This window comes from Vigna radiata, unplaced genomic scaffold (genome assembly GCF_000741045.1).
Source record: "Vigna radiata var. radiata cultivar VC1973A unplaced genomic scaffold, Vradiata_ver6 scaffold_246, whole genome shotgun sequence".
In the NCBI taxonomy this organism is placed as follows: domain Eukaryota; kingdom Viridiplantae; phylum Streptophyta; class Magnoliopsida; order Fabales; family Fabaceae; genus Vigna; species Vigna radiata.
The window spans coordinates 189,591-203,504 of NW_014541805.1; the positions used below are offsets into that span (position 1 = coordinate 189,591).

At 36.4% G+C, this 13,914-nt stretch overlaps 2 protein-coding genes and 1 non-coding gene across 8 annotated transcripts; all 3 read left to right on the forward strand.

Annotated features, from left to right (window-relative positions):
* The first annotated feature begins 329 nt into the window (after positions 1–329).
* LOC106778247 (protein transport protein SEC23) lies at positions 330–3,603 on the forward strand. 3 transcript variants are annotated; one of them, XM_022776145.1, is made up of 3 exons: positions 330–1,132; positions 1,259–2,887; positions 3,286–3,603. In XM_022776145.1, exons 1-3 carry the CDS (start codon positions 563–565, stop codon positions 3,385–3,387), a joined length of 2,301 nt encoding a protein of 766 aa, XP_022631866.1. In that variant the 5' UTR covers positions 330–562; the 3' UTR covers positions 3,388–3,603. The 3 variants fall into 3 exon arrangements, 2 of the variants coding, with proteins under 2 accessions (XP_022631866.1, XP_014521675.1); XR_001377017.2 differs by having other exon boundaries at positions 331–1,132; positions 1,259–2,973; XM_014666189.2 differs by lacking the exon at positions 3,286–3,603 and having other exon boundaries at positions 331–1,132; positions 1,259–3,227.
* LOC106778314 (TBC1 domain family member 13) lies at positions 3,312–11,508 on the forward strand. 4 transcript variants are annotated; one of them, XM_022776146.1, is made up of 10 exons: positions 3,312–3,432; positions 4,701–5,034; positions 5,119–5,217; positions 5,302–5,406; positions 5,487–5,639; positions 6,038–6,136; positions 6,226–6,354; positions 6,991–7,170; positions 7,622–7,738; positions 11,185–11,508. In XM_022776146.1, the coding sequence occupies exons 2-10, from the start codon at positions 4,774–4,776 to the stop codon at positions 11,344–11,346; spliced, it is 1,305 nt and encodes a 434-aa protein (XP_022631867.1). In that variant the 5' UTR covers positions 3,312–3,432; positions 4,701–4,773; the 3' UTR covers positions 11,347–11,508. The 4 variants fall into 4 exon arrangements, with proteins under 4 accessions (XP_022631867.1, XP_022631868.1, XP_014521749.1 ...); XM_022776147.1 differs by having other exon boundaries at positions 3,338–3,354; XM_014666263.2 differs by lacking the exon at positions 3,312–3,432 and adding an exon at positions 4,401–4,618.
* Positions 11,509–13,287: 1,779 nt separating this feature from the next.
* TRNAY-GUA lies at positions 13,288–13,380 on the forward strand. Its single transcript has 2 exons — positions 13,288–13,324; positions 13,345–13,380. It is a non-coding gene; the product is annotated as a tRNA-Tyr (tRNA).
* The last annotated feature ends 534 nt before the right edge of the window (positions 13,381–13,914 follow it).

Sequence of the window (13,914 nt, forward strand, 5' to 3'; positions counted from 1 at the left end):
AATAACACGCTATCTAGGAAGAAGGTCCACCGCGTTGACGACGCAGATAGGCAATCTCATGCTCCATATGATCAACTCGAGTGTCTAATGTATCGAAGCGGTCTCCCATGTTCAGCTCGAGTTGTTCAAATCTTGAATTAAGGTTGTCGTTCATAGTGTTGAAGCTTTCTCCCACAAATGATCTAAGATCATTGAACCCCCTCATGATGTCATCATATGACGAAGTATGCTGTTGAAGAAGGGGCGCTGGTGGTGGTTGTTGTGCAAGTGCAGGCCCCCTGGACCTGCACAACAACCACCACCAGCGCCCCTTCTTCAACAACATACTTCGTTGGAGAATATACTTGAGAGATCAAGAATGAATTTATAAGTATATGTATGATTTATTTTGTGATTATTATATCTAGAACAAAATTAGTTCTTCGCTAAATATAATTGAACAAAATTTGAAAAGGTGCAGAAGAAGATTTCGGTGTAGAAGGGTAAAGGAAGGTTGGAATGGAATTTGGTGGGTGGAAAGGGCAAGGGAAATAGAGAGCGAGTGTGTGCGTGTGTGAGAGAGATGGACCTGCTGGAATTGGAGGCGGTGGAAGGGCTCCGGTGGACGTGGAATTCGTGGGCGGCGGAGGGGACGAATCTGGTGATCCCTCTGAGCATAATGTGTAGTCCATTGATGGTGAGTGAGGTCCCTATCCTCCCATACCACCCTCTTCTCTGTTCGCGATGCGCCGCCGTTTTGAACCCCTACGCACGCCTCGACTACCAGTCCCGCATCTGGCACTGCCCCTTCTGCTTCCTCCGCAACCCCTTTCCCCGCCCCATCGCCGACACCAACCTCCCTGCCGAACTCTTCCCCACCTACAGCACTGTCGAGTACTCTCCTTCTCCCCCCTCCTCCTCTCCCCCNCCCCCNCCCCCCNCCTNCGTCTTTCTCATCGATCTTTCCTCCCCCGACGACCAACTGCTCTCCCTCAAGAAGGACCTCCTCCTCCTCCTCCACCACCACTTTCCCGATCACGCCCTCGTCGCTCTCCTCACCTTCGATTCCATGGTCTATCTCCACCATCTCGCCTCTTCCCCCTGTTCCTCCCTCCACCTCTTTCACGGCAGCCGCCATCTCTCCTCCAATCAGGTATTCCACTCTACTTCTCTTATTATTCTTACTTCTTCTGATTCAATCCCCTCTTTCTTTTCAACTCAATCCACTTCATTCGATCATCAACTGACTTTATTCAATCTTCCTTAATCTCTCCCTCAGATCCGCCAGTTCCTCAACATCAGCCGCCCCCACCCGCTGCATCACGGACACACCCCAAAACAGGATTTTCTGTTGCCATTTTCCGAATGTGAATTCTCCATCACTTCTGCAATTGAAGACATCCATTCCACATTCGACTCCACCTCCGCCACTCGCCCTCCAAGATGCACCGGCACTGCCATTTCCGTCGCCCTCGGACTTCTAGAGTCTTGCCTTGTCACCACAGGCTCCAGGATCATGCTCTTCACCTCCGGACCTGCCACTATCGGACCCGGAATCGTTGTTGATTCTGATCTCCGCCAACCCATCAGAACCCACCATCACATCTTCAACAGCCAAGCCAGACACCACGCCAACTCTTGCTCTTTCTATAACCAACTCTCCAAGAGGCTATCTGATGCGTCTGTTATTCTTGATCTCTTTGCCTGTTCGCTCGACCAAGTTGGGGCTGCCGAGCTTCGACAACCTGTTGAGCAGTCTGGTGGATTCATGATTCTCTCCGAATCTTTCGAATCCGATCAGTTCAAGAAATGTCTCGGGCATATGTTCAAGTCTGACAACCAGGGCCATTTGAAGATGAACTTTGATGCCACTATTGAGATAGTTACCACCAAAGATGTCCAAATCTGTGGAGCACTTGGCCCTTGCGTGTCTCTGCATAGAAAGAACAGTTTGGTGAGTGACGCTGAGGTTGGACAAGGTGGCACCTCTTTGTGGAAGTTAAACACTCTTACCCACAAAACTTGCATTGCTTTTTTCTTCCAAGTGAATCAGCGGCAAAGAATTCAACCCGGCTCCGCATTTTTGATTCAGTTTATCACGCGGTACAGGCAGGGGAACATGGGATGCCGGAAAAGAGTGACAACTGCTGCTAGACGATGGGTTGCAAACCATTCTGCTGATATTGCTGCTGGATTTGATCAAGAAGCCGCCGCTGCAGTTATGGCAAGACTTGCCATTCTACGTGCACAGGAATGCCATCCCCGTGATGTTATTAGATGGCTGGATGACACGCTCATACGTTTTACTTCTAAGTTTGGGGACTATGTGCCGGAAGACCCATCTTCCTTCCGCCTATCCTCCAACTTTTCGCTCTATCCCCAGTTTATGTTTCACTTGAGGCGATCTCAATTCATTGATGTCTGTAACACTACTCCTGATGAGACTGCTTTTTTTCGGCTCATGCTGAACCGCGAGGGAGTTGTAGGATCGCTTATAATGATTCAACCTACGCTTTTCCAATATTCGTTTGATGGTCCACCTGTTCCAGTACTGCTGGATATTCGTTCTGTTTCTCCGGATTTTATCTTGCTCTTTGATTCTTTCTTCTATGTGGTGATTCATCACGGGTCCAAGATCGCTCAGTGGAGGAAGCTGGGTTATGATAAGGACCCCAATCATGAGAACTTCAGAAAGCTGTTGGAAGCCCCGGAACTGGATGCAGAGCAATTGGTGGCCGACAGGGTTCCAGTGCCAAGGATTATAAGATGTGACCAGCATAGTAGCCAGGCTAGATTTCTTCTCGCCAAGTTGAATCCATCTGTTACTCAAAATTCAACCTACACAGATGGATCAGATATTATATTTACTGATGAAATGAGCTTGGAAGTTTTTCTAGATCAGTTGCAGGTGCTGGCAGTGCAAAGCTAGTAAATCAGAATACTAATTTGGATTATTCTCTTTATTATTGACATGTGAAAGAGTTTTTGAAATTTGTAAGTAGTTTTCAAAGAAGAGGTTTCTTGTTTTCGGAAGATTGTTTTTTTGATGTTTACACTTACGGACTTGTAAATTATATCTGATATCTTTACTGTGATTAGAATGGTTTTGTCTATTAGACTAGTTTTGAAGATGTAGGTAGCATATGGTTACTGTTACTCTGACTAGAAACTGTATTATTCCCCCAGCTTCTTTCCTGGACTGTAAATAACACTACGACAGATTAAAGTTACGCTCGGTTTTATTTGCATTTACATTGTGTTTCTTCTTTATGGTGCGAGCAAGACTAATTTTCTCTTGGTTGGTAGGGACAATATGCTTGCCAGGGTTCATTGTTCAAACATATAGAGCTTCTTCATTTATCGCTTCACTGGAAGGTGATCTTTATATGGTTTTGGTCAACTGGTTGACGAGGTTTGCAAAAACAAATTATGCACCCGATACTCATACGCTGGGTAACAAATCCTTAATTGTATATACCCTTGGCACATACAAATTTTCTTTAGAAAGCTGCAGTGACAAACTCTGTACTGAAGTTGATTATTACATATGTTAATCAATTTCAGAATACTGTATGAGGTATATCCAGATTGACAACATCAAAATGGAATACTCGGTTAATTACAGACTACAGTTGTATTTCTTATAGGCATAACGATCTAAAAACCAGTGGAACAGCTGTTCAGAAAAAAAAAAGACAGTAGTCTGTTGATAATAAAATTGACACTTTTTAAGTAGAAGATGAAAGAAAAAAAAAATGAGAATATACGAAGATATTTTGAAGTTGAAGAAAACTCCTTTTGCACTCACCATTGAAAAATTGGAGAGAAACTACTATTTTGAAAAGTACACTGCAAACAAAGGTTTCTTCAAGCTTTCTTCCAACTCGGAATTTCAGTAAGAATGCAAATCACGTTTCCGACTGGTTATGCCTTTTGATTCAGAGTTGTAACGACATCAAGTTGTTCAAAACATTCTCCAGGTCGTAGCTTTACTGCCATTGTGGACCCAGAATTTTCACAGCAAAACCGAATTCTTTTAACGGAAAAGACATTGCTTTCAAACAAAATCTTGAATTACTTCCTTTTGTGTTGTTAGAACAGGCTTTAGGGAGGTTTGAATAGTTTGCGAGTTAAATGATCTAGTTGTTTCCTATTAAATATCAAGAAGTAAATAACTTACAGGCCTTTTTTGTTTAAAAGAAACTCTCATCGTGGTAAGTTATACAATGAGTTTAATGGAACGAAGTAAATAATTTTTATGATAATTACAAAGGATTTTTCATTAAAATGTATAGCATGGAAAATTTGGTGTTATTTTAATTGTTTGTTAGTTACCAATTAAATAACTTATTAAGAATTGAGATTAAAAGTGTGGAATTTGGTGTATAATAAGTAGTTAATAATGAGCTAAGTTGATGAAGTGTTTTAATCCAAAAGGTGATTTAGAAGAAAATGAAGAAATTGTTACAGTAAGGCATGAAGGGAATTGGCATTTGGTGTAGATGGTGTTGTGTTTGTGTTATGTGGTGAAGTGTGTCGTGGTGGCAGAGTGTAGCGGGGCCATGTGTATAGATACAATACAAGCAGAGAAGAGTAGATGAGGAGGTGTAAATACAAAATTGCAAATGCATGCCTCGATGTTGGTTGCTGTTGAGTTGAATATTTTCTCTTCCAATTCCGATTTCCAATTCCAATCTCAATTTCAATTTCTTCTTATGCAGTGGAAGCAAATCTAATATATTCTAGTTCTAACCCTGAGCGGAGAAACCCTAGATAGAAAGTAAAACAAGGAGAATGATGAAGAAGAAGAAACAGGTACCGGAGTGGATGAACAGTTCTCTGTGGTCCTCCCCCTCCGATCACCACCGCTTTAGCCCGCCCTCTCCTCCTCCTCCTCCTCCTCCGCCTCCTCCTCCTCCGCCTCCCCCCGTTTCTGTCAGAGAAGATCCTCCAACTAATCACAATGCCTCTCCTTCTTCTTCGTCTGTCGACTCTTCTGCTTCTGCATTCTCCGCCGCCGATGACATCTCCTCTCAGGCTCAATTGTTGACCGAGGTTAGCTTTCCCAATCATTTATCCATTGACTAATTGATTTTTTTAGTTTTTTTTTTTTTGGTTGCTAAGTTAGTTTGTGATTAGTTATCTAGGAAGATGATAGACATGCGCGAATTGAGGAGAGTCGCTTCTCAAGGTATTCCTCGTGCTGCCGCCTCTGCTTTACGCCCTACGCTCTGGAAGGTACCTACCCTCTCTTTACCAATTTAATGTCATCTCTCACACACAGACACAGTTACAATTTATGTTGTTTTTTAATCTTTTCAGCTTTTGCTTGGATATCTTCCGTCCGATCGTGCCCTTTGGTCCTCTGAATTAGCCAAGAAGAGGTCCCAGTACAGACAATTCAAAGACGACCTCCTCATGAATCCTGTAAGTTCGTCACCTATAGCAATTATTTCCTTTCTTAGAGTCCCAACCACACACTTCTGAATGTTTCTGTGCCTAGTCAGTCAGAAATCACGAGGAGGATCTACAACTCAGCTGCTCATGACATCGATGATGCAAAATCTGAGACTCGTATCTTGCTTTCTAGATCACAAATCACTCATGAGGATCACCCTTTGAGTCTTGGCAAGACCAGCATATGGAATCAATTCTTCCAGGTACTAATCTAATATCTATGCATTTTTTCCTGCCTAAGTCTAATTATACGTCTTATTTACACATAAATATCACCTACTTTACGGTTAAGAAATTACAAAGCCATTTACTGCAATTCTTCTCGTTACTTTCTACACTTACAGATACAGTATTCTCAATTGCGTGCTAAGTTTCTGGTTTGCTTCTGTATATACAATCTGTGCTACCATTACCACTGTGTCTGTGGGGGGAATTAGTTTAACACAGCGCAACCTGTACCAATACTGCTAATGATCTTTCCGTTATCAATATTTTAATCTTTTATGAACTTCTATGCTACTTCCTGTGTCATGACTACTGTTACTCAAAACTTAATCTAATCTCCTGTACTCCTCTTTTTATCTTTTTTTCATTTTTCTAGGACACAGAGCTCATAGAGCAGATTGATCGTGATGTAAAACGTACTCATCCAGATATACAGTTCTTCTCCGGTGATTCTCAATTGGCAAAATCTAATCAGGTTGTTCCTCTATTTATTTTGAAATTCATATAGACAAGTTGAGTAACTCAATCCTTTTTCTTGACTTTCAACTTTTGGGGAATTTTCAGGATGCTTTAAAGAACATATTAATTATTTTTGCAAAGTTGAACCAAGGTATAAGATACGTTCAAGGGATGAATGAAGTAGTGGCCCCTCTCTTCTATGTGTTCAAAAATGACCCCGATGAGGAAAATGCTGTGAGTACATCCTTGCAAACTTAGAAAATGGAGAATGCTTACTTAGGGAATTAGGACAGTAAATATTGCCATCTGTGATATACAATGTTTTCATGTACATAAAACAAAATGAGAAAAGGTGAAATAATTAATATGGCCATTGGGATTTCTTTGTTTAAGGCTATTAATTTTCATGTTTCTCTTATATACAGAGAAGGAAATAAATGTGATGACAGACTTGGTAATTCGGGTTTGGATTCCAGGGTAGAGTTTGCTTGGTATGGTAGGTTGCCCACTTGTTTTACTCAGGACTTTTTTAGGAACCGGTATGGGCTACCAGGTTTTCTTGATTTTTGCATGGGTTTAGTGTTGACCCCAATGGTTGGTTGTAATATTTTGTATCTTTTCTTTTTCTTTTTAATGCATCTTGCTCTAGAAGCACATGATTGTTGAAGCTTTGGGGTGCCAATGTATTTCAAAGCTTCATAATGATGATTTCTGGAGAGAAACCTTTTTATAAAAAAAAATATGGCCATGGGGATGTTGATAAGAGGTTTTTGTTTACTAAAAGTTGCTCAGATAGCAGTGATTGATTATTTAGCTTCATTTTACTCGTGATTTTGAATTTTCCCAGCTGTTTCCAATAACTAAATGCAGGCCTTTGCTGAAGCAGACACATTCTTTTGTTTTGTTGAGCTATTGAGTGGGTTCCAAGATAATTTTTGTCAACAACTTGATAATAGTATTGTTGGAATCCGTTCCACTATTACAAGATTGTCCCAGCTTTTAAAAGAACACGATGAAGAACTGTGGCGTCATCTTGAGGTTACTACTCAGGTAAGAGGCAATTTAAGTACGTGCTCTATCTAAAAGAAACGCCTTAGAGCAATGGTGGCTAACTCATATTGTTTGGCAAATAATTACAAGGGCGAGGGATGAAGACATTGTCCTATCATCCCTTTTCTGTTTTATTAAATTTGTTCAAAAATATTTTCATTTTTCTCCAATATTTTATTCATAAAATAAATAATAAATGATCTAGTAAGTGTGTTCCTGCCTGCTTCATTGATTCAGTGACGCGTTCTATGTTGCACCTGTTCTTTTTGGACTTTTTTTTTTCTTTTTGGTTGACAGTTTTTGTGTTCATCTACTAGTTAAGTGTCACTTTTAGTCTTTAATTAGTCAGTATAATGTTCAGTTTCAATTTGTCAGATGATTCAAGTACGTGTTTGATTTGGTTATTGAGCAGTTGATCGGAAAAATGACAAATCTCACATTCAAATTTCAGGTCAATCCCCAATTCTATGCATTTAGGTGGATTACTCTCCTCTTGACTCAAGAATTTAATTTTTCTGACATCCTCCATATTTGGGACGTCATTTTAAGCGATCCAGAGGGTCCACAGGTACAGTTTTGCTCCTATTTTCCTTATACTATATTTGACTCCCTAAACTTTTCCCTCAATAAAATTAATGGTCTGACATTTAACCTAATGGTCCCCCTAAACTTTTCCCTCAATAAAATTAATGGATTGACATTTAACCTCATGATCCGCCATACTTAGCGATGTCAATGGTAATAGATGATATTGATTTTAAGTTTCAGGGTTACTTTAAGGTAGCTAATAAAAAGGAAAGGCATTGACCTATTTAGATAGTAGGTTGCGCTTCTTGACTAGTTTTACATTAATAATGTTGAAGAGAATAAACAATAATAAAAAAAAAATCAGGAGTTAGCTTTAAGTTATCCTCCAAGCGAAGTCACACAGTTGAAGGGAAATAAAACAAAACCCCAATAAGAAGCCGCAAAAACACATTTGACAGAGAAAACAGTACAAGAAAACATCGCAACTGCCCCAAAACCCTCAGGAAATTCTATTCACCAAAGACTGGCAACAAGAGGGGGAACTAGTTTTCAGTTTTAGGTTGGTTGTCTCGTCAACTTATAGTTTTGCTTGTCAGTTTTTAGTTTTGGAATTTTTAAAACCTAAACTAGTTTTCAGTTTTATAAATTAGTTCTCAATTTATTGTAGTTTTCATTTTTCAAATTGTAAACTGAAACCACATGAGTCGTAATACTTCTGGAATCACTCTCTCCCTGAAAGCAGAAGCTCTTACCATTTCATCATTCCTCAACTAGTCAACTACTCCCTTTGATTTATGCAATACATACACTTAAGATTTAAACAAGAGAGAAAATATATGTTTTGAGGGCTTAGTGAATCCCTCTTAGTCCTCTATTTATATATATGAAAAGATGATACAATAGGAAGATTAAACATTAAAGCACTATCTTAGACTACTTAGATAGAGAGCTAGGTATAAAGGTTATCTAACACACAACCCCTTACCTTAAACGTAATGATTACATAGATTTACTAATTATTTCAACACCCCTCCTCAAGTTAGATCATACAAATTGTATGTACGAAACTTGGAACAAATAAATTCATTTTGAGGTCCCCTTAAAGAATCGGTTAACACATGTGCGAGTTGGTCATTGGATCCAACAAACTCAATACATATTTATTTGGTTAAAACTTTTCCCAATCAAAATGACGATCAATTTATATATGTTTAGTTCTCTCATGAAATATTGAATTTGGTGCAATGTGGAGAGCAACTTTATTATTGCATTGCATTTTCATAGTTTGGATGTCACAAAAGTTAAGTTTTTGAAAAAATTGTTTCACCTATATAAGTTTACACGATAGTGATGTCATTGTTCTATATTCAGCTTTAGCAATCGATTGGGCCATTACATTTTGTTTCTTACTCTTCCATGACATAATCTTTCCTCTAAGGAAGACACAATATTTAGTGGTAGATCGCCTATCAATAGGAGAACCTTCCTAATTTGCATCACAATGTCCTGAGACCTGAATGTTTCCTCTATCTTCATATAGATACCCTTGCCTAGGAGCCTTTTTTAGGTACCTTAGAATGCAGATGATAGCATTCCAATGGTTAACAGATGGAACCTGCATAAATTGACTAATCACTCCAATAGCAAAAGATAGATTAAGCCTGGTAATAGTAAGATAAATCAGTTTGCCAACCATCCTCCTATACCTTTTTGGGTTGAAGAATAATTCACTTTCTTTTGTCGTTAATTTTTTATTTGGGTCCATAGGGCTGTCTATCAGTTTATAGTCACTAATACACGTTTCTTGTAAGATATCAATAGCATACTTTCTTTGAGAGATTACAACTTTATCTTTTGACTAAGCTACTTCAATGCCCAAGAAGTATTTAAGGCTCTCAAGATCTTTGGTTTGAAAATGTCTACACAAGTACTCCTTTAGTGGAGATATTCTAGCATATCATTTTTGTGTAATGACTATATCTTCAATGTATACTATTAAGTAAATACATGTCCCAAGAGAGGTATTACAATAAAAGGCTGAATCATTTGGTTCACTATATCTTAGCCTAAATTTTTGAACAATTGAACTAAATTTTCCAAACCAAACACATGGTGACTGCTTGAGGTCATATAGAAAGCGATGCAATTTGCATACTATACCAAACTCTCCTTAGCAACAAACCCAAGGGATTGCTCTATGTAAATTTCCTCTCAAGATCACCATGGAGGAAGGCATTTTATATATCCAATTTATGAAGTGGCTAGTGACAAATGGCTGCCATTGCAAAAAAGAGACAAATAGTTGTTATCTTGGCCACAAGAGAAAAAATGTCACAACTTAAGTGTACCCCTTGACAACTAACTGAGGTTTGAGTCGATGAACTTGTACAGTAGGGCTGACTTTGATAGTGTACATCCACCCATATCCAACTGCCCTTTTTCCTAATGGAAGAGGTACCAATTCCCAAGTATTACTTTGTCAATGACATTGCCGAAGGTGAAAAAACAGGCAGAGCAGGATCAACCTGCCCTGTACCAACTTAAGATTCAAACAAAAGAGAAAATATATGTTTTGAGGGCTTAATGAATCCCTCTCATAGTCCTTTATTTATATATATGAAAAGCTGATACAATGGAGAGATTAAACCTCAAAGCACTGTCCTAGACTACTTAGACAGAGAGCTAGGTACAAGGTTATATAACACAACCCCCTGCCTTATATGAATAATTACATAGATTTACAAATTATTTCAACACATACATTAAAACTCACCGCTCTTTAATGATTATTATGAATATTTCATGAACTTTGAGTTTTTTTAGCATTATGTATGTAATTGTGTACACCTTATTATATACAAAAATTATCATCCAAATCACTCTCTCCCTGAAAGCTTTTTATTATATAAAACCGCCATGAAAACTTTTTATTATATAAAACCGCCATGAAAACTTTCCAAAGATGATAAACCGCCAAACAAAAGCTGTATGGGAACTATAACTTACTAATTTTCTTGTATAGGAACTAATTACGGCCTAAGTAAATAGTTTCACGGATGTCTTGCAATTTATATTGGAAAACTAAACCGAAAACCTGCAACTATCCAGAAGATGTCCTAATTAAAAACTTCTTAAACATCATTAAGAACAGTTCTGTTGTTTACTGTACTTTATAACACTTGCTCTATTTACCCCCGACCTGCAAGTGTAATCTGCAGTTTATAGCATCTTTTCTGAAAGGAAAGATGATTAGAACAAGGTCGAAGTTACTTCCTTTTGTGTTTCGCTTGAGAAAACTAGTCATGTGTTTTCGTTGATTGTAGTATTGGAACAATAAATTCCTTTTGGTTATCATATTGTTGCATAGAACTGGTAATGGTTGGTCAGGACGTCTTAGGAGCTTGCTTTTCAAAATATCTAGTAATTATTTTTTCATTCAGTGAAAATAGAATAAGGAGGGAAATTAACTCTTGCGATACTGTGTAGGAAACACTTCTTAGAATATGCTGCGCAATGCTAATTCTCGTCCGTAGGCGCCTCCTAGCGGGCGATTTCACTTCTAACCTCAAGTTGCTGCAAAGTTATCCTTCTACAAACATCAGTCATTTGCTCCATGTGGCAAACAAGTTACGTGTACAGTCAGGCTAATGAAATTCTCCGTGATTATTTTGCTTTGTGTTTTTTTCTCTAACATAGAGTTTTCGATTTTATAATTGTAAATTACTCTGTAATTATAAATGTTGGTTCGGAGCAGCAACGGGTATTTTTGCGTACTCTGGTTTTGTTATTTTATTTTTAGTTGTAAGTCCATGTTACCATGTTCTTGGTGGATTTCGCCTCTATTTTCAGTTATTCACCACCCTTGCACCCTCAAATGAATAATAAATTGTTGAAGCTTTAAAACGGGTGATTAGCCCATGTGGCTTTTAATGTTTATGGTTGTACCCCACTCACTCAATTGTTTACTCTCTTCTCGCAAAAAGTTTACGATGGTGTTAGCAGAGTCGATGAATGAAATGGGGAATGTGAGAAATAGAGACAACATTTGGTTTTCATGAGCATGTAAAGTTGGGTCTAACAGAAATATAGAAGTTCTATATATTGACTTGTAATACGTTTTTGAAAAGGGAAAGAAGAATAATTTATAATGTTTTGTTGTTTTATAATATTGTTAAGACCTTGAGTCTCATTGGATAACTTCATCCCAGAATGTGCCGTTTAGGAGACATGTTGCTGCAAAACTATGGCTGTCAAAAGTGTGAAAAAATAAAATAAAATTGAGCTTCGCCAAGAGTACGTGTTTACTTGAAGTTGAGTGTTTTTAAATGTTCCAATTTCTCATTACTTTTTTTAGCTTTCTCCTATCAATAACTGATTACTGTTTCTCAATATTCTAACTGCATATAAACGATTTTTAACCATTGAAACGTATAAAAATATTTTTCATGTGCTTCCGCTTTGGTGTAAGCCTTTTCTTCTATATCATTATTAAGCAATGATTTTTTCACATTCAATTGATTAACTTTAAATAAATATGAGCTATTAATGTAATGATTAGTCTTAAAGAATCTTTCACTTGATTCAGAAAAAAAAAAAGTCTCCTTATAATTTGGAAAATTTTAGTCATGAGTTAACAACTTGCCTTTTCTTGATGTTGCTGTGGGAGTCTTTCTGTCTTAAAAACATATATAGCCAATGTATTTTAGATTATTAGACAATTTAGGAGATTGTGTGTGCGTGTTGAGAAATTCAACTTTCAAGTATAAATTTAAATAGAAATAAGAAAATTAAGTATTATAAAAGAAAGAATATCCTTAAACTTAATTAATGCCTTATAATGTTTTTGGTTTGAAGGTAAAACTAATTATTTGTTTTGGTGAACGATTTAGTTGATGATCATATCTGATATCTTATATAAATATTTCCTAAAAAAACTCACTTATTTAAAAATTCAAATATAAATTTAAGTTTCGCATTGTATTAGAAATATGAAAGAACTTGGGATTCGAACAAAAATGTTAGTATTTATCGATATCACATAAATATGATTAGATTTCTATCATTTTACAAAAATATACATTTTGAAATTCTAGTTTTAATAATAACTTAAAGTTCATCCTTCCTAAATATCTTTCGGTTAAAGAAAAAAATTATATAATTTTCATCACAATTTAAAACTAAAATCATTTTCGTTAATGAAAACATGTCTTAATTTATGAATCTAATAATATAAAACATTTCATAAATTAAAGTCTCATTGAAAGAAAATAATTTTATAACCTTTGCAAAGTTATAAAAATAATTAGTTCCATTTAGAATTTCTAATAGTGATTCACCCTTATTAACAGTTCAAACATAATAAAATATACGTGGATAAATTTATTATATTAGATAATTAATTATAATTGAAAAATTTAAATACGGTTTTAAATTTTGATATATAATATTACTATGTATTGACAATTAGTAAATTACCCATGATAAAAAGTTATATTAACATTAAAGTCTTTAAGAAATTGATATTTTCATAAACAACAATGACATTATATTTCTTGAATTAAAAAGAGTGCTGAAATTACACATCATATGCCGACCTTAGCTCAGTTGGTAGAGCGGAGGACTGTAGTTGGATAATGTCTGCAGACAATCCTTAGGTCGCTGGTTCGAATCCGGCAGGTCGGAATTTTTTGTTTATTAAAATCTTTTTATCTCTTATTATAAAACCAGAAAATGCTAACTATCTAACAATTAAAAACTGGAGGGATTAAATATTTTAAAAAAATATATTGAGTTACTGAAATCATACCGTGGAGAATTTTATTTTTTTGAGATAATCTAGAAATGATTCATCATGCTAAAAATAAAATCACACGTTCCTATTTTGATTTCTTTCATAATTTAGAAAAAGATAGATGGCGAAATTGCTATCTATAAACAGGATGTTATGAGTTTTTTTATTAAAGAAAAATAATATTTTGAAACTTCTGAAGAAAATAAAAGTTACAATCATTTCACAATCTCTTTAATAATATAATAGTGTATATTTAAAATTGTAAGATAACAAATAAATATAAATATAGTTAAATTGTTGTTTTGAACTGTTAAATTATAGTACTTTTTATTATTTGAACTCTACAATCACTGTTATCGTTTATTAAAAGATACACGGAAGAGATTAGGTAATCTTAATCTTTGAAGTGACATGTATCTAAATAA